Source organism: Neovison vison, chromosome 6 (genome assembly GCF_020171115.1).
Source record: "Neovison vison isolate M4711 chromosome 6, ASM_NN_V1, whole genome shotgun sequence".
Taxonomy (NCBI): domain Eukaryota; kingdom Metazoa; phylum Chordata; class Mammalia; order Carnivora; family Mustelidae; genus Neogale; species Neogale vison.
The window spans coordinates 94,500,559-94,520,674 of NC_058096.1; the positions used below are offsets into that span (position 1 = coordinate 94,500,559).

Consider the following 20,116-nt stretch of genomic DNA (forward strand, 5'->3'; position numbering starts at 1 on the left):
ATAATCTAGGGGCAGTGGGGTTGGTTGACCAACCAACCAACAAACCATCCAACCAACCAACCAAGGAGCTCAGTTGGTTAGGGGTCTGCCTTCAGCTTAGGTCATGATCCTAGGGTCCTAGGATTCAGCTCCCCTCTGGCTCCCTGCTCAGCAGAGAGCCTGCTTCTCCTTCTCCCTCTGCGGCTCCCCCTGCTTTTGCTTCTCTGTCAAATAAGTAAATAAAATCTTTTTTAAAAAGTGTTTATAATCCAAGTTTGTAGCAATTGAAGGACATCATGCCAGACTTAGTGTCAGACGTAACTGATGAGTCAATCCTCCAACCCTATTGATCATAATAGAGAAAGTTATTTCCCTGATTATTCCAGCCTTTTTAGCATGTGTTGGTGCCAGGACTGAGGCAGGAGCTGGATTCCCACCTGTATTTGCAGTATGTGACAAGATCAGTGGAAGGTCAGAGACAAGGCTACAAGGTCAGATCCGTTATACCCTAATCTTTAGCTAGGCAGTGATAGAAAAAAATAGAAAAAACAATGCTGATGGATGGACTGGGTAAATACTGTGCACCTGTGCCATGCGACGGCACTATACAAGGGCCGAGGTATTGGGGCTGCAAAGGAAGAAATGTCGGTCTTTCATCATACTTTCCAGTTGAGTTTCCTCTTTTATTACGTTCATTATTACATTTGTTACATATGTTATTAAATTCTTTCCATAAAAGAGCTTGTGCTGAGCCGGTTACCAAAGTCTTGTTTCCCAAAAAGGCACTGTATAATTGAGATGATTTATGCAATTGGAAGGGAGAATTCATCAGGCGACAAACTGTAGATCGTGACGAAGCCCAATCATTTCCAGTGACCTCAGATGCCCAAGCTGGATTCAGGATTTCAAGCCGAACCCTCGCCGCGGCGTGCAAGCCGGAGACAGACTCGGTTCGAGAGCAGGGGAGGATGGTTTCCGACGTAAAGAACCTCCAGTCCCAGAATCCCATCGGGACTCCAAATCCCAGAAACCCGGCAGGGCTAATCTATCCCAGTCCCTGGTCGGCTGACCGCGGACGCAACCAAGTTGGGAAACCGGGGTGAGATGCTGCCGCCTTGTCCCCTAATGTTTTCCCTGCAGGAAGGGGGCTTTGTAGGGAGAACTTTGGCATTCTCTCAGTCACAGCTTCCAAGAAGGTCTCCCTTCCGGCCCGTGTGATGTGACAGGCTGCGTCTCCCATCCTCTCTCCCCCTTTTCCTAGCCCCCGTAAGAATGGTGCAGGCGGGCGGTGAGGCTCCTTGAGATGGATCGATGGTTGCGCCCGCCCTCCCCCGGAATGTGGGCCTTTGGAGCGAGCTAGGTGGGAGGGACCCGAGCGGGGAGGCGTGCTGGGCCCGGGCGGCGGGAGGAGCCGCGCGGTTCCGGCTGCCCCGGCGAGGCGACCCTTGGGTCCGCGCCGCGGGCGGAGTGGACAGGTAAGCAAGCGGCAGCCGCGCCTCTGGAAGAGACTCGGGTAGCGGAGTCCCCCCACGGCGCCCGGCGCGCCCCCCGCACCCTCGGCCTCCCGCGTTGAGGCGGGGGAGTAAGGAGATGCCGACCCAGAGGGACAGCAGTACCATGTCTCACCCGATCGCAGGCGGCGGCAGCGGGGACCATTCCCACCAGGTCCGGGTGAAAGCCTACTATCGCGGGTGAGTGTCTCAGAGTAGGGGTGGGGGTGGGAGGGGAGGGGAAAGGCCCGCTCCACTTGGACTGGAGGCGGGGAGGGTGAGGGGCTGGAGATGTGGGCGAATGGGTCCGGGTGGGAGCCTCTAGGGACTCAGGGTGGGTGACCAAGTGGTCGGGGGAGGAGCATGGGGCGCTGCGTTGGGGCACCCCAAGGTGTGTTTCAGGGCGCCCGGGAGTCGCGCGGCTGATGGCTCCAGACTAGGGTCCGAGGGAGGAGTCTTGGAATGGAGCACGTCCACCTGGTGGGTTCGAGAGAGACTCGCCTACTAAGGGATTTACTAGGGCTTTACGTCATGAAGTCTGAATGTGTTTGGGGTTGCGAGTTGATTCCGAGTGATGCCTCAGTGAACTAAGTTTGCTCTAGGCTTGAAAGACAGGACCGCTTTAGTTTGCTGGTTCTTTGGATTACCAGAAGGCCTAAAGCCTCTGGTTCTCTAAGTCAGGTTTACCTTCCTCGCCTAGAACAGTTCACAAAGTGTATCCGGACTGTGGTCAGGCTGCCTGTGTATTAGACATAGGAGTTATTATTTAAGAGTAAAGTTGATGGTTTTTAGGGATGTGCATTAGGTACTTATGTCTCGCCGAGATTAGGCTGTATATGTGTAGATTAAAACTGTGAATGCTTCTTTGTCAGTGTTGCTTCAAGGACCATTTTGATGGGGGGAGATACTGCAAGGAGAGAAGAGGATGAACCAAGGCATAGTTTTAATATCTGTGATCTTTACGCATATTATTACCTGTTACAACTCCTGTGCTTACACCAGTAATAACCCAGTCCTAATATTGTTGTATTAAATCATAGTCTATAATCAGTGACCTGACGGACATATCCCCCTTCTCTTGAATTCAGTTGTGGTTTGAAATACGAGATAATTATATTTAGTAGCTTTAGAGAGGTGAAATGTTAGTGTGAACATGAAGATTTGAAGTTAAGGGTTAACAGAAAACCCAGTGGCTTTGGCCTGTCTGACTGTTTGTCCAAGCAGAAGTAAATTGCTTAAAAAAAACTCAAGCACTAGGAGGTTGAAACTGCAATGCATACTTTTACATTCCGGAGGGGATCAGTGAAGATAGCAAATTAAAAAAAAAAAACAAAACAAAAAACCCCGCCTCTCTTGTTTTGATTTCAAAGGAAATGGAAGCCCTAAAATGTGTTATTGGTTTGATATAACGACTTACTAGTTCTCTTGCTGCCATGTAGCCTCTGACTTCTTGTTTATTAGGTTGAGTGTATTCAGCAGTAGTTTACAAGAATTATTTTGGACAGTATCAGTGTTTTTGATTAAATTGATCAAGGAGGTCTTTAGTTTAAGACAATACCTAGAAGTGTGTGTGCCTGTTTTTTAAAAGTTTGTAGTGGTCCCAAGAGCTGTTTTGACTTGAATATGGTCAGCTATGAACTTTGCAAAAAAAAAAAAAAAAAGTTTTTGCTTCCTTTATCTTACCTTTAACTTGATAGATGAGGTATTTCACTTTACTTTCTTTTCTTTTTTTTTTTTTTAAGAATAGTGACTGGTCATATAGGCTTTTTTCTTAAGTAACATTTTATTTATTTGACAGACAGAGAGTCAGAGAGCACAAGCAGGGGGAACAGTAGAGGGAGAGGGAGAAGGAGGCTCCCCACTGAGCTGGGAGCAGGACTTGGGACTCAATTCCAGAATCCTGGGATCACGGCCTGAGCTGAAGGCAGACACAACCGACTGAGCCACCCAGAGAGTCACCTCACTTTCCATTTTACAAAGTTGAGAGTCCATGAGTTATTAGGCCTAGAGAATGAAATGTATAGTAGGTGTTTGGGTTTTTTTTTAAGGTGTCTCATTATTGACATTTAAAAAACTGGATTAAATGAATATACTCACGTGGTAGGAATGTGCAGATTATACAGAGGTATAAAATAAGCGACTTTCATCCCATTGTCCTAGCTTCCAGAGGTATGCTGTTAACAGTTTATTTCTGTTCTTCTGGTGGTTGACTTTAGTACTTTAAAAGTTATACTGCTGTTTCATGATTCAACTTTAGATAGTACCTTTTAATCCAGTCCTCTCAAAGATTAGAAATTGGGTGAACACTGCCTTTTGTTTGCCCTTCTTCTGGTTGGTGCTTCTCAATTTTTGATTGTTAAACTATTATTCTCAGTTCTCTGGTTTACATTTATGACTTTAAACAATATAAATTCTTGTCTTACTAAATTTAAATAATTTCCAATGATTTTAACTATGAAGAGGAAGAAATTTAGCTCTCCCCCCCATTTTTACTGGTTTTACAAATAGAAATAGGCCTAGTTAGTAAATTAAAATTACCATAAACTTCTCCTTTGGAAAGAAATCAAAGTCTGTTATATTTCAGGAATGTAGGTGTCATATTGTCTTGGCTTATTGCTACAATTATTTTTATAAAAGAGAAAAAAAATATAACCCTTTAAGTGCCTGACTAAAATTTCTCCAAAACAGTCAAGTTAACATTTTTTTTTTTTTTTAAATCTATCAATTTGGGCACCTGGGTGGCTCAGTCGTTGAGCATCTGGCTTCAGCTCAGTCATGATCCCAGGGTCCTGGGATTCAGCCCAGCATTGGCAGGCTCCCTGCCTAGCAGGAAGTCTGCTTCTCCCTCTCCCACTTCCCTGCTTGTGTTCTCTCTCTTGCTGTGTCTCTCTCTGTCAAATAAATAAATAAAATCTTAAAAAAAAAAAATAAAATCTATGAATTTTTGTTAAAGAATTTTTTTGCCCTTTATTGCTTTTTATTCATTGGAAGCTTTCTAACAGTGCCTTCATTTCAAGCCTCATTTAAAGACAACATCAGCACTTTCTAAATTGTACCAATTTCTGTCCCCTGAAATTAGATCTGTTAAGATTATATGTTTATTAACAATAGTCTAAACTGGTGGTTTTGATATTACATAGTCAGCTGCTCATTACTACAGATGAAACTAAAATGAGTCACCAGTGAGGGTAGCTAATAAACAGGTAGGCTAACTAGAACACCTACCTGATTTTAAAATAGAAAATTCTTCCTTTGTATCAAGAAATGTAAGGACAAGGTGCATTTGAAAAAAGTTTCTATTCTTTCAGATCTTATGAAAGGCTATTATTGGAAAGTTTTCTCCTATCCCCTTGTAACAGTATTTCTTTCCAATGAACATTGAATCTTGGAATAGCCAGAATTTTTCAGTGAATCAATTGCCTTCTCCTTTCAAAGACGTGTATAGTGTTCTCTCATTCAGTTAAATTTGTTCTTAGTGCAAATGTGACATCCCTCTAGATGTAACAGATTTAATTAGATTTTTTCTAGTTTTTAAGCAGCAGATTAATAGCATTGCGAATCCGACTGGTTTGGGGTGCCTGGGTTGCTCAGTTGGTCAGTTGTCTGACTCTTGATTTTGGCTCAGGTCGTGATCTTGGGGTGATGAGATTGAGCCCAGTGTGGGACTCCTTGCTCAGGAGGGAGTCTGCTTCATATCTCTCTTGCTGTCCCTCTGCCCCTCCCCCAGCACGCACTCAAGCTTTCTCTCTAAAATAAATAAATCAGTCTTCAAAAAAAAAATCTGACTGTGTCACAGCCTATACACCCTTCTTTCCTTGACATGGGAGTTTGTCAGTGAGTGGCCTTCCTTCTTCAATCATTACCTAGTAGTGTTAGGAGGAAGAGAAACAGGTTTTGTTGGTTAGTGATAAATTGTTATTGTATGCGCTTATCCTTATATTAAAGTTACTTGATATTATGGGATAGAGTTTAACAAGGAAATGTCTGGACTACTCATTTCATTTTACATTATAAATGTATGGGAGATTTTGCAGAAAGATTGTAAAAATGCTTTTTAAACCCACTGCCACTGAACGGTTATAACATTCTAGAATATTCTTTTTGTGCACATCTGTAAATAGGAGATTAACTCCTTGTGTATTTGGATTGTATAGCTGGTTCAGTGAAGAAGTATGCAGGATTTTTTTGTGAACAAGTCTTGGCAAGATTTGTTTTTAAAAGTATTGCAAAATAATTTTAGCAATATAAGGCATATCTCTAGAATGTTTTAAGGAAATACAAAGAGTATATTGAGTTGGGAGTTGGGGGAATGTTAGTTATTAGTCCTGGAGCTTCTGGCATGACACCTAACCACAGGACAACTCCTCATAGCTTTATCAGAGGAGAAATGACTTGGTGGCCTGGTGCCAAAAACCAAAATAGCTCTCTCAGAAATTTGAATCAGATAATACAGAGATAAATTGCTTGGTAGCAGTGAAGACTGGAGCTGCAGAGTTAAGGGAGAGGCTAGTGAGGCCAGCACCAACCAAATACAAACGTCAGGTCTGAGAAAGCAGAGGAGGAGGCAGTTTTCTGTGAAAAAATTCTTCCTGGAGGTCCATGAGAGCTTTCTAGTACAACTCTGAACCCTCTTGTTAAGGTAATTTGAGTGTTTGGGTTTTTTTTTCAAGGTTGAAGTGAGCATAGTGAAAACCTGAATTTTAAAAATTCCACTCTTGCTTAGGATTTCATGTATTACCTAAAGTGTGTTTAAACTCACTTTAGTAAATACTGTTGAATACCTGCTGCCTACTCGAAGGTAGGCACATGGTGCTAGGGTGGACAGAGGGTGTAGAGGTGACTAATATAAGGCTCTGCCCTCAAGGGACTGAGGAACTTCTAGGAGGACAGACATAGAAGAGTTAATAAAGGAGTGTGTATGTGTTTATGGTAAGGTCCTTGCAGGGATGGATATTGGGGAGGGGTTTGGGAAACCTTCTAGAGGATGAAGGGTTTGAGGCTTTTAAAGGATAAATAGGTTTGCCTGGTTGATGAAGATGTGGGGTGAGGGTCATTCCAGGCATTGCACAACTGCGTGGTATGTTTGGGGAATTCAGATCAGTTTAGTTGTTAGTCCCATAGTCATTCCTTATTAGGACATAAAGTGTGAAGTGGGCACTGATAAGAAGTGAGGCTAAGAAGAGGTTCACAAGCACTACTCATGAAGATTCTTGAATATCATACTTTGGGCTTCGGACTTTTTTTCATTTGGTGAGGGTTTTAAGTAAGAGAGATTTATGCTTAGATTTTCATCTTAGAAGGCTCACTCTTAGAACCAGTATGGGTGATGAGTTAGCAGTGGATGAAGACTAATTTGGAGGCTTTGGAAGTAGTCCAGCTGAGAGAATCAGAGGGGGAGAAGAGGATATGGATTGAACAGTGATTTTAGGGGTAGAATCAATATGAATTACACATTGATTGCCTGTGGGGAAAAAAGGGATTCTGACAACAATGGGTTTCTTATTTCAGAGAGACTAGGGAATAAAGGAGGAAAAGATTAGTGAGAGGAGGTAATTCATTATGTGGAACAAGTAACTGAATTTTGAGTTCTTCATGCTTTGCAGGCATCCAGGTGAAAATGCCTAGAATTAACTGAAGTGCCATTTATTGTGTGCCTGCTGTATGTCCCAAGCCCTATACCTGGCAGCTTACCTATGTAAGAATGTGGCTGAGAATGATGATAGAAACAAAAATGAAACCAGTTACCAAATGTAGATGACAAAGGCAAAGGACTAAAACTATATTTTAACATACCTAAAGTGGAAAGTTCCCCTTCTACCCTCTCAGCCTCACTTCCTAATGGTATCCATTGTTAATAGTTGGGATATTCTGCATCATATTAATATGTCTTTAAGTATAGATATTGTATGCACACAACCCCTTTTTTTTTTTTCAAGTAAACAGATTTGTATTTCTACACGTTTCTGCAACTTGAATTGTTTTCATTCATGATCATCTTTCCATGTGAAGGTAGGCAGGGATAACTAGAGACGTTCATATAGAGAGAGCAAACTGCTTACTTGATAATCGATGTGTAGTGTTCTATAGTGTTGTTATATCATAATTTAATCTTTTTCCTGGTTGATGAGCATAAAAAATTACCTTCATTAAATCAGTATTTCAAATTATGCTGAAGGAACATCATTTTTATTTAGTATATATTCTTGCAAACGTGGTCCAAAATTTGCCTATTTTAAAACTTGATAATTGTCTCCAAACACCTACCAATTTATGTTTCAAACAACAGTGTACAAATGAAGTATTTTCCTTGTTTCCCAACTGCACATTATTGGTCTTTAAAGTTTTTCCCAGTGGGGGCGCCTGGGTGGCTCAATCAGTTCGGTGTCTGCCTTCAGCTCAGGTCATGATCCCAGAGTCCTGGGATCAAGCCCTCCATTGGGCTCCCTGCTCAGCTGGGAGTCTGCTTCTCACTCTCCCTCTGCTCCTCCCCCTGCTCCTGTGTGTGTGCGCGCTTGCGCTCTCTCTCTCTCTCTCTCAAATAAATGAAATCTTTTTTTTTTTTTTTTAAGATTATTTATTTATTTATTTGACAGAGAGCGATCACAAGTAGGCAGAGAGGCAGGCAGAGAGAGAGAGGAGGAAGCAGGCTCCCCGCTGAGCAGAGAGCCCAATGCGGGACTTGATCCCAGGACCCTGAGATCATGACCTGAGCCGAAGGCAGCGGCTTAACCCACTGAGCCACCCAGGCACCCCTCAAATAAATGAAATCTTAAGAAAATAAATAAAAATTTTCCCAATAGGCAAAAAATGCTAACTTTTTTTTTTACAGCTATCTTTTTATACATTACTGATCATTTGTAGTTCTGCAGCTTGTTTTTTCATGTCTTTTGCCCAGTTTTTCTCTTGGATTCTTTTTTTTTTTTATTTGAAGGGGCATTGACATTTTGTCTGTTAAAAAAGTTGCCAACATTTCTGTAACCTGTTTGGAATTTTTCACTTTAATCAAATCCATCTGTTGTTTTTTTTTTTCCTCTTTAGCTTCTGGGTTCTCTTAGGTATGGGTATTTCCCATCTAAAAATATTTTTTGTATATTAATTATGCAGTTTTTCAAGTGATTATCTTTTCAATCAATCTGATATTTGGGGGTTTAGTTGTTTGTGATGTACTGATACGACTTAATTTTTTTTTTAAAGTGTATTCTAATATTGTTACTGAATAGGTTCTTTAACCATTGGGCTGAAGGACAACTTTGTTCCATACTAAATTTTTCAGATGAACTTAAGTACTTTTTATTCTGTTTCATTGATTTTTTTTTTTAAAGATTTTATTTATTTGAGAGAGAGAGAGTGAACATGAGCAGAGGGAGAGGCAGAGGAAGAGAGAGAGGGAGAATTAGACACTCTGCTGAGTAGGGAATCAGATGCAGGACTCTATCCCAGGTCCATGTTATCATGACCTCAGCTGAAGGCAGACAGACACTCAACCAACTTGAGCCACTCAGGTGTCCCTTTTTCACTGATTTTGGGGAGAAATATATTTTTGCACATACCGCCATTAGTTTAATTATTTTAGTTAGTTTTGATATATGCTATGGAAAAGTCATTTCATTAATTTTCTATTTCCACATTTCCTTGGCTGTTCTTGTATATTTATTTTCTCTTCCAGATTAGTTTTTGAAGGTTTTTCTAGGTTCCAGGAAAAAATCTTTTATTTTTTAAATTTTACTTTATTTTTTTTTAAAGATTTTACTTATTTATTTCAGAGAGCAAAAGTGAGCAGGGGGAAGAGCAGAAGGAGAGGGACAAGCAGACTCCCATTTGTGCATGGGGCCTGATGCAGGACTTAATTGTAGGACCATGAGATCATGACCTGACCTGAAAGAGTCAGACACTTAAGAGACTGAGCCTCCCAGGTGTCCCCAGGAAAGAAAAAATCTTACTGGTATTTTGATTTGGAATTGCTTTGAATTTATAAGTTAATGTGAGAACTGATAGTTTTATAATACAGAGCTTTGCCTTTTAACTATGAGGTATTATTTATTGATTTTTTTTTTCCACTAAGGTTTCTATCCCTTAGATTTTACACATTTCCTGTTAAATTTATTCTTAAATGTTTTATAATTTTGTTCTTTTTGTGAATGGAATATTTTGTTTTCAGAAGCTTATGATATAGCATCTATTTTTGAATATTTAAGTTTAACTGGTCACCTTAATTCTAATAATTTCTTAGTTAACTTGGAATTTATAGCTAGATAATATCTGCAAATAACAATTTTGCCTCTTTAATATATATCTCACTTTTTTTTTTACTATATATTTCACTTATTTTTCTTATCTTAACTATTTGGCTAGGTTTTCTAGACAGTGTTGAATTTTAGCAAGATCTTTTATCTTTTTTTTTTTTTTAAGAGAGGGAAAGGGGGAGCGGGGTGGGGTAGAGGGAGAGGGGGACAGAGAGAAAATCTCAAGCAGGATCCATGCCCAGCTTAATGTAGGACTCCATCTCACCACTCTGAGATCATGATCTGAGCCAAAATCAACAGTTGGACGCTTGACTGACTAAGTCATCTGGGCATCCCAGCAGTGATCTCTTACCTTAATGAGGTGGTATTATCAATAGTTAGAAAAATGTCACAAATTATCGCCAAAGATGCCCAGTCTCCTTTCCCCCTCTATGAGGAATGCTAAAAAGCATAGAAACTAATCTTTATAATGTATCCAGTTGTTCCAAGAACTATGATGAGTGTTTTCCCATCATTTTAATTTAATCTTCACGGCAATATCCAGACACAGATATCTTCATTGTATGGATGGTAATGTTGAGGCTTAGTAAGCCACAGCACAAAGCTGAGTCTTTACCCTTCAGAGAATTTTTTTTTCCTTTTACTATATGGATGGGGCTTTTTAAAATCAATTTTTTGCTTTTTTGTCAAAGTCTTATTTCACAGTTCTTTTTAAGCCAGTTTTCTTTTTCTTTCTTTCTTTCTTTCTTTTTTTTTTTTTTTTTTTAAGATTTTTAATTCACTTGAGAGAGAGTGAGAGAGCACAGAGAGAGTGAGCAAGCACAGGGAGGGGCAGAGGTAGAAGGAAAGAGAAATTCCAGCAGACTCCTCCCTGAGCTCAGAGCCTGGGGGCGGTGGGGGTCACCTGAGACTGTGACCCTAAGCTGAAAGTAAGAGTTGGACACTAAACCAACTGCACCACTCAGGGCCCTATTTATCATCATGATCATTTAAAAATGGCAGTTGCTTTATGACTTTTTATGAATAAATTAAAGGAGTGGTACTATGAGATTATATGAATATTCTCTTTCCTCAGAACTTTTAACCCAGTGATTTTACCATCCATGGATAATTCTGCCTGAATCTATTATATCAGTGATTACAAATAAGACTTTTTTCTCTTTATACTACATTTAATTTTGGAGAAAAACTTATTTTGAGATAGCAGAAGGACTGAACTAGTGGTTCTTTTTTCAAGTTTATTTTTAAAAGCAATTAGTCCTACAGAAAAACTTTAGATTCTATATTTTAGAACATAGGAACATAATGAATGCTTAAAGCAGTTTGTCTTCTGAAGCCCAGTAGCAAAATTAAGACTGCCTTTTTTTTTCTTTTTTAAAAATTCAGCTTAAACTATATCTAAATTTGCCATTTTGGGAATTTTTGTGGTGAAGCAGACTATATTCTGTCGAAGACCAGTGGTAAGATAATTTATGCTAACACTGAAGTTAAAACCAGAAAAAAAAATCTTTCATGCATAATTTGTTTTATACCTTTAGAAAGTAATATCTTTATTTTGTAGCTCATTTTTAGCTTTAGGGCTATAATAAGGATCTGGTGTTTGTAGAGGGTATGAACATGGTGCTTTTTCAATTACTTAGAGAAGTGTTTATATAAAACTCCCTTAAATGTTTTAGTTCCTGGAACTTAAGGAGTGGCAGTTGATAAAGCATGACTCCTTCACTGAGTCTCTTTATGATGTTTGTACTTACGTTTTTTAAGGCTTATTTTAAAAATATTCTGATAAATATTTTTTAGCTCTTGCAAAATAAGATTTCTTAAAAATTCCTATTGTATACAGACATGCTTACATATGTGTTAATTTTAAGTTCATGTGGACCTTAATAAGGAAGTCACATTTTGATGATATCTGATACTGGTTTTTTTCCCTTGCCTTCAAAAAACACAATGCCATACTTGTTCTTTGCCAGAGAAAGTCTACAGGAGCTTTTACTTATTTAATTCTAAAATACATTCTTTCAACTTTTACTCCCTTATACTAATGACCTTAAGGGTATTTTGAAAGAAAAATTGCTGGGGAGGTGGGGGGGATGGGCAAAGTGGGTGATGGGTATTACGGAGGGTGCTTTTGATGACCATGAGGTGTTGTATGTAAGTGATGAATCCCTAAGTTCTACTCCTGAAACCAATACTACACTATATGTTAACTAACTTGAATTTAAATAAAAGCTTGGAAGAAAAAATATAATATTAAAGAGATAAATAAAATTGAACAACCCCCCCCAAAGTTGCTTTAAGGTTACCATATCTCTTAATAATGTTGTTAGAAGAAGGACCTATTTTCTATATTTATTTTCTTTTTAAAAAATAAAATTTTAAAATATTTAAAACAATTTTATTAATAAAAATCATTTTAAATTTTTAAAATATTTTGTTTATATTTTTTCTAGAAAGCAAATTTTATAATAAAATCATACCTTTATATGGTAGAGAAATTAATGATTATCTATACCATTCAGAAGAGTCTAAGTACAAAGCACATCTTCTTTCCATCTCTGATCTCTCCCCAATCCCCAGTTCCACTACCCAGAGTTAACTACTTTTTAAATTTTGTTTTGTTTTGAGGTGCCTGGGTCAATCAGTCGGTTAGGCATATGACTCTTGATTTTAGCTCAGGTCACAATCTCAGTGTCCTGAGATAAGCCAGCGTTGGCCTCCACGCTGGGTATGGAACCTGCTTACGAATCTTTCCCTCTCTTGTCCCTTTCCCACTCCCCATGCTCGCTCTCTCAAAAAAATAAATAAAAATAAAAATCTTGAAAATTTTGTTTTATTATATCTATTGTTCAGTATGAAAGATGAGGAATTTAATACTTCTTTGTCATTGTCTCTCCTGGTTTTTAGTTCTTCTAATCATTATGTTTGTAACTTAAATAATGTACCTTCTTCTGCTTTTCTTTTTAATTGTGGTTTAAAAAACCCACTTAATTCACATCTTAACCATTTTTAAGTGTACAATTCAGTAGTGTTAACTATATTCACATTGTTGTGTAACCAATCTCTAGAACTTTTTCATTTTGTAAAACTGAAACTGTACCTGTTGAACAACTCCCCATTTCCACCCACCCCCAACCCCTGGGAACCACTGTTCCAATTGAGTGGATTCATACAGTATTTGTCTTTTTCTGACTGGCCTACTTCGCTTAACATAATGTCTTCAAGGTTCACCCATGTGTCAGAATGTGCTTATATTACTTCCTTCCTTCATTCAAGCAATCTCTGCACCCAATATGGGGCTGTAACTTGGGACCCTGAGATCAAGGGCCGCATGCTCCCCTGACTGCTCCAGCCCGGTGTCCCAGAATTTCCTTGAAGGCTGAATAATATTCCTTTGTGTTTATAGATCACATTTTGTTTATCCATTTCTCTTTTAATGGACACTCCGGTTGCTTCCATCTTTTGGCTATTGAAAGTAATGCTACTATGAACATGGGTGTACAAATACCTTTTGGAGTCCCTTTGTCCTGTTCTTTTGGACCTGTACCCAGAAGTAGAATTACAGGATCAAGTGGAAATTCTGTTTTTAATTTTTTGAGGACCCTCCATACTTTTTCCTATAGCTGCTGCACCGTTTTACATTCCCACCAACAGTGCACAGGGCTTCTGTTTCACCACATCTTTGTCAACACTTGTTATTCTGTTTTGTTTTGTTTTGTTTTGTTTTGTTTTGTTTTGATAGTAGTTATCCTAATGGGTGTGAGGTGATATTTCATTATGGTTTTGATTTGTATCTCACTAATGTTTAGCTATGCTGAACATCTTTTCATAAGCTTGTTGGCTATTTGTGTTATCATTTTGGAGAAATGTCGGTTCAAGTCCTTTGCCCATCTTTTATTTGGGTTATTTGGTTTTTTCTTTTTCTTTTTTTTTTTTTTAAGATTTTATTTATTTATTAGAGAGAAAGAACAAATGGGGAGGGGGACAGAGAGAGAGGGGCTCCATGCTCAGTGGGGAGCCCCTTGTGGGACTCAATCCTAGGACTCTGGGATCATGACATGAGCCAAAGGCAGACACTTAACTGACTGAGCCACCCAGGTGCCCCCATTTGGATTTTTCTTGTTCCCTGTTTTTATTTTTAACTTATTAATTTTAGATAGAGCATTGACTCTCTACTAAGAAACATTCTGAAAATAAAATTTCTCCACATCTTGATTTTTCTTAGAAATTTTTACATTCTAAAAGTTTGTAACATTGTTCTCTTTAACTTACAAATTTTTGTTTAAAGCAATTGTTAAAAGTATTTATGAGTTGCCTAACTGGCTCAGTTGGTAGAGTGTGTGACCTTGATCTTGGGGTTGTGAGTTTAAGCCCCATGTTGGGTGTAGAGACTACTCAAGGATAAAGTCTGGCGCACCTTAGGGGAAGGGGTGTGGGGTTATAAATATTGGGGAGCTATGGTGAGTGCTGTGAAGTGTGTAAACCTGGTGATTCACATACCTGTACCCCGAGGGATAAAAATATATTATATGCTTATAAAAAATAAAAAATTAAAAAAAAAAAAAAGTCTGGCACACCTGGGTGGCTTAGTTGGTTAAACATCTGACTTCAGCTCAGATCATGATCTCCAGGTCCTGGAATCAAGCCGTGCACTGAGCAGGGAGTCTGCTTATCCCTTTCCCTTTGTTCCTCCCTACCCCCAACTGGTGCGCACACGTGTACTCTGTCTCTCTCTCAAATAAATAAATAAAATCTTTTTAAAACAAAAAAACCCCACATTTATAATGAATGCTTATGTAGGTGTTAAGTACTTGAAGAGCCAAGTAGTATGATCAGATGCTTAAAGAAGGAAAAGTAATCTTGCATAAATAAAACTTTTCTCTTTTAAAGGTTCCTCTTAACTTTGTTGTTTGGGGCTGATATGTTTTCTTCACCACTTTTATTTCATCTGTTTTCAGTCATCTGGGGTTTTTACTTTCTGGTCCGCTGGTGGTGCCTTTTCTGACTTCTAAGACAGCATAATTTGGCATTTCAGTTTTCTTCTCTCTCTTTTTTTAAAAAGATTTTATTTATTTATTTGACAGAGATCACAAGTAGGCAGAGAAGCAGGCAGAGTGAGGAGGAAGCAGGCTCCCTGCTACACTTGATCTTAGCCAAAAGGCTGCTAAGCAGAGAGCCCGATGCGGGCTCTATCCCAGGACACTGGGATCATGACCCAAGCTGAGGGCAGAGGTTTTAACCCACTGAGCCACCCAGGCGCCCCACCATTTCAGTTTTCTGATGTTCCATGGTCCCTTCGAATGAAGGGACACAGATATGTGTTCCTCTGCCATATTAAACCAAAGGCATTTGTTGCTTTTGTTTGTTGCTTTTAAAAGGTTAGTTGGGGAGGGGAAGGGTCAGAGCACAGTGTCCACCCCAGGTGTCATTAGATTTGGATTTGAATTCATATCCTATTTTTTTTTTAAGATTTTATTTATCTGACAGACAGAGATCACAAGTAGGCAGAAAGGTAGGCAGAAAGAGAAGCAGGTTCCCTGCTGAGCAGAGAGCCAGATGTGGGGCTCAATCCCAGGACCCTGGGACCATGACCTGAGCCGAAAGCAGAGGCTTTAACCCACTGAGCCAACCCAGGCGTCCCCATATTCTATTTTTTAACTGGGAGAGACTGGCAAATATTCCTTTATACTTTGCTTTTTAAATCTGTAAGATAGGTTAGTCTGCCTAGTTTGACAGTTACTGTGAATGTCGTATAAGATACAGTTTGTTTAAATACTCAGAGCACATTCAGTATTCTATGAATGCTTATAGGCAAAGGAAACATAAACCATGATAGTACCCTGTCAAAAGTGTGTTTTCTGGAAGATGGTTTTCTCCTAGAGAGTATTTCTTCTGTAGTCAGTTAAGAAATGTTTAAGTTCTTATTATGTTAATAGTTATGTGAATCTGTGAAACAGTCTGAGAATTCTTGTCTTCCAGTTGTGTATGGTTTAGTTGAGGATGTGTTATCAATGTATGAGTTAAATAACAGAAGATGGAACATAAGATACATGTTGGGCAGGTTTAGAAATGTAGACCATTGGGCTTGTGTGGTTGAAAAAGGCTTAATGGAAGTTCATGTTGAAATACCAGTTAAAAAATTGATCCCCACCTCCCCATATAAACTGGGCCTTGAACTGAGGAAAGGTCAGAATTAAAACTTGGATCATCAGGGTCTTCTGTGTGAAGGTCATGAGTAAACCAGATGTCTGTCATAGAGTATATGTGTCGGGGATGGGTTCAATTTGAGAATAGAACCAGATTATTAAAAAACTTAAATACCACACACAGAGAGCTGGAATTACAGATTTAAGAGACCCACTACATAGAGATAGTAATTAAAACACTGAATGTGAATTAGGTTTAGGGAGAAAGAAAGAATGACAGAGGATGAATATGAGAGAGGGTGTAAAGAGTATCTTGTGATTGACGACCAAAAGAGACTAGAGTTCAGAAAAGCAGACAGAGAACCAGGGTGGCATACTATTATGAAAGCCAAGGCAAGAGGGTTCTCAGAGGCAGGGGCAGAAAGTTCTGAGTTGCTTAGAGGGATTCTCAAGAAAAGGCCAGTCAGTTTCCATGCTCTGTTCTCTGCTTACCTTTGACAGCCCCTAAAGACTATAGTTGTTTTTTTTTTTAACTTTTTTACAGATGACTTAAAATTCTAAACTCCTTATTTCCCTCTCTGTGCTCTGTGTTCAAGCTCCCTATGTGTGTTCACAGTTCTTCCTTTCTTCCGTGAATATTTCTCAAGAATCCATTCTTTGGGGCACCTGGGAGGCTCAGTGGGTTAAGCCTCTGCCTTCAGCTTGGGTCATGGTCTCAGGGTCCTGGGATTGATCCCCACATTGGGCTCTCTGCTTGGCAAGGAGCCTGCTTCCCCCTTTCTCTGCCTTCCTCTCTGCCTACTTGTGATTTATCTCTCTGTCAAATAAATAAACAAAATCTAAAAAAAAAATCGATTCTGTGCTAGGCACTGGGTCTAGGCACTGTGTTGTCCACTAGGAATATAATGAACAAAACAAAATCCCTACTTTCATCAAACTTATATTCTAGCTGGGGTAGATGGTAGACTATAAACACTGGTTTACCTGTTGAAGTAGTAGAAGAAGTTGGTCCGAGAGGTAGCCAGCGCCTGGTAGACCCTGCTAGGGACTTTGTTACTCTGCATGAGAGACAAAGACATTTGAAGAGTTTAAAATAGGAAGGATATGAACTACATTAACTCTGTAAAACTCTTAGAACAGTTTGACACCTAGAGATCTTTGTAAGTGTTTGTTAAATTAGAGTCTTTCAGGCTATCTGACTTAACATTTGAAAGGATACTGTGGCTGGCTACTGGGCCTAGATTAGATCATAGGGAGCCTTCTCCAGGCTCCTTGGAGGAAACCCCAGGCCTCCTGTTACGATTTCAGGCTTCACAGTGAGTAGCTGCTGGGTAGATTTATTTGAATACTGTTGCTTATCTAACACTAAAACAAACGTAAATACACATTTATGTCTATTCCTATGTTTTCTGCGTATCTACCTTAAAACATTAGTCATATTATAAAACCAATTGGGGCAAATGGGAGTTCTTTGGGAAAAGGTGAAAATGAAGGTGTGCAGACTAAAAATCATGCCATACAAAGAATGGATGAAAATCTCATGGATAGTTAATCAGTGGATGTGAGGGCTGAGGAAGAGGACATGACAGATCTTTGTCCACTTATTGAAGAGCCATCTCTTAGATGAAGGGTAGACTTCTTAGGGAGGGGAGATCTGGAGTCAGCGATTAGAACAGATTTCAATTATATATAAGGCAGAAACTAATCAATAACTGAGCTGTTCATCTGTGGAGTGCAGTGCCTCACAGAAGAGTGTGCTCCTGAAAACTAATATTAAAGCAAAGTGGGACAAACGTCAGAGCAGTTAGGGTGGGCTTCCTGAAGGAGGAGGGAGATTGAATTGAAGTTTCTCACAAATCCACTATTTTTATTTTTAAATTTTTAATTTAAATTCAATTTAGTTAACATTCTACTTTTTTTATTTTTGAAATTATTGATATGGGTTTTTCTTTTTTCTTCTTTTTTCTTTTACTTTACAGAGATTGTAAAGTAAATAATGATACACTCACAAAATATCTGATGTCCTTCAGATTGCCAGGCATTCAGTAGTATGTAGAACATCATTAGTTTCAGTTATCTTCAAACTTAAAACTCTTTTTCTTTTTCAGGGATATCATGATAACACATTTTGAACCTTCAATCTCCTTCGAGGGCCTTTGCAGTGAGGTTCGAGATATGTGTTCCTTTGACAATGAACAGCTTTTCACCATGAAATGGATAGATGAGGAAGGTGAGTGATAAAGAGAGGGCTATATGTGTAGGCATTTGATCTAAGATACTATTCTGTCATTTATTTTTAAAATACAGTAAAAGTCCTAATTTATGGAGTATTAGGTAAATTAGAAATTCGATGCCATTTTTATTTTGCTTCAGGTACTTAAAAGAATATCACCAAAGGCGACAGTCTTTGTTTTGTCCTTTTGACTCCAAAAAAATGAGAAATTAATGTGACTGTCTACCCCCATTAACATAAACATCAAATAGTGTTAAATTTTACTTTAATTTTGAATATGAATGTTTTATACTTTAGAGATTACCATCAATAATTTGGCAGTATTTTTTGCTGAATATTTCTTCAAAGAAAATGTTACAGAATAAAAGTGATTGTGACACTATGATTTCAAAGATGGTGGCATTGATACCTTAATGACTTGAGCTCAGAAAACATTTATTGAAGATCTATGTACTAAAGATAGATATTTTCTGCTCTTAAAGTCAATGTCTCATTGGGAGATGGACATGTAAATAACAGATGTGGTGAGTTGAACATAAATGCGTAGGGGTCTTGGAATGCAAAAGCAGTAGCATGTCCATGTGCCCGAAATATTTGTGACATTTGGACTAAAATGTAACAGAGTAAAAGTTTTTGAAGTGGCGGAGGTGAGGGGAAAACCATTTTTGACAAAGAATAAGATAGAAAAAGGACAGAGGTATGAAGAACATGGTGTGTGTGGAAGAGCAGTAATTCACTAAATTAACGTGTGGGGAATGGTGTGGTATCAGGACTAGATCCTTGCTCCTGAGTGTGGTCTGCAGAACTTTTAGAAAAGGCTCATCACAGACTTCTGGATCTGAATCTATATTTTAACAGGAACTACAGGTAAGTCACTTGAATATTAAACTTGTAGAAGCTTAGGGTTGACTCAATCCTGGAAGGCTTTGCAAACCACATTAGACTTTATTTTACATGCTAGAATGTCACCGAAGTATAGCTTAAAGATACCCTAAATATACTAACTTTGTATTATGGCCCTCTATTAATTGTAATGAGAATGAAATTTCTTTTTAAGGAAAGTTGTTATAATATGTAGCTCAATATTTGGGGCCATTTCTAGGTTTCCTGATAGGAAGAACCCTGGAAAGATATTATCCTAGATCCAAGTTGTACATAAACTCAAAATCTATTTTTACTTTTTAAACACATTTTTAAAAAAAAGTTTTATTTATCTAATCTCTCTGCCCAATGTGGGGATAGAACTCATGACCCCGAGATCAAGAATCACATGTTCCTCCCAACTGAGCCAGCGAGGCACCCCTTTAAAGACATTTTTAAAAGTTTCTCTAAGGTAATCCATGTTTGCTGTTTGGGGAAAAAAAGTAGCACAGATGTTTTGAAATTTTGAAAGAAGTCTCTGTTTGCCCTTTCTCTTCTTTCCTTCCTCATCAGTCCCAGGCGTAAGAGAGAAAAACCACTGTTACAGCTAGTATATATCCTTCAAGATATTTTCTCTGTATATACAAATATGTTTGTTTCTGTACATTATTTATAAGTGTACTTTTTTAATACAAAAAGAATTCAATCACATAAATCATTAAATGATATTTCCCTTTTACATTTTGAATTGGACATTTTTCATTTCAGCATGAATGAAATTACACCATTGCCTTTTTTTTTTTTAAAGAATTTTATTTTTTTAAAGTAATCTCTGCACCCAAAGTGGGGCTTGAACTCACAACCTCAAAATTAAGAGTCACATGCTCCACTGACTGAGCCAGCCAGGCACCCCTACAGCATTACTTTTTTTTTTTTTTTTAAAGATTTTATTTATTTATTTTGACAGACAGAGATCACAAGCAGGCAGAGAGAGGAGGAAGCAGGCTCCCCGCTGAGCAGAGAGCCCGATGTGGGACTCGATCCCAGGACCCTGAGATCATGACCTGAGCCGAAGGCAGCGGCTTAACCCACTGAGCCACCCAGGCGCATTACTTTTTTAAGTGCTGTATAATATACCACATCATTGTAGATATTTCATGGTTTATT

At 38.7% G+C, this 20,116-nt stretch overlaps 1 protein-coding gene across 2 annotated transcripts in view; it reads left to right on the plus strand.

The window, feature by feature from the left end:
• Nucleotides 1-1,361: 1,361 nt before the first annotated feature.
• PRKCI (protein kinase C iota) overlaps nucleotides 1,362-20,116 on the plus strand; it is a 71,157-nt gene continuing 52,402 nt past the window's right edge. The window contains exons 1-2 of one of the 2 annotated variants that reach the window (XM_044251773.1): nucleotides 1,362-1,670; nucleotides 17,964-18,085. In XM_044251773.1, the coding sequence (XP_044107708.1) occupies nucleotides 1,570-1,670; nucleotides 17,964-18,085 (223 nt within the window). In that variant the 5' untranslated portion in view covers nucleotides 1,362-1,569. Of the gene's footprint in view, nucleotides 1,671-17,963; nucleotides 18,086-20,116 lie in introns of those variants that run through there. The other variant, XM_044251774.1, reaches the window with a different exon arrangement.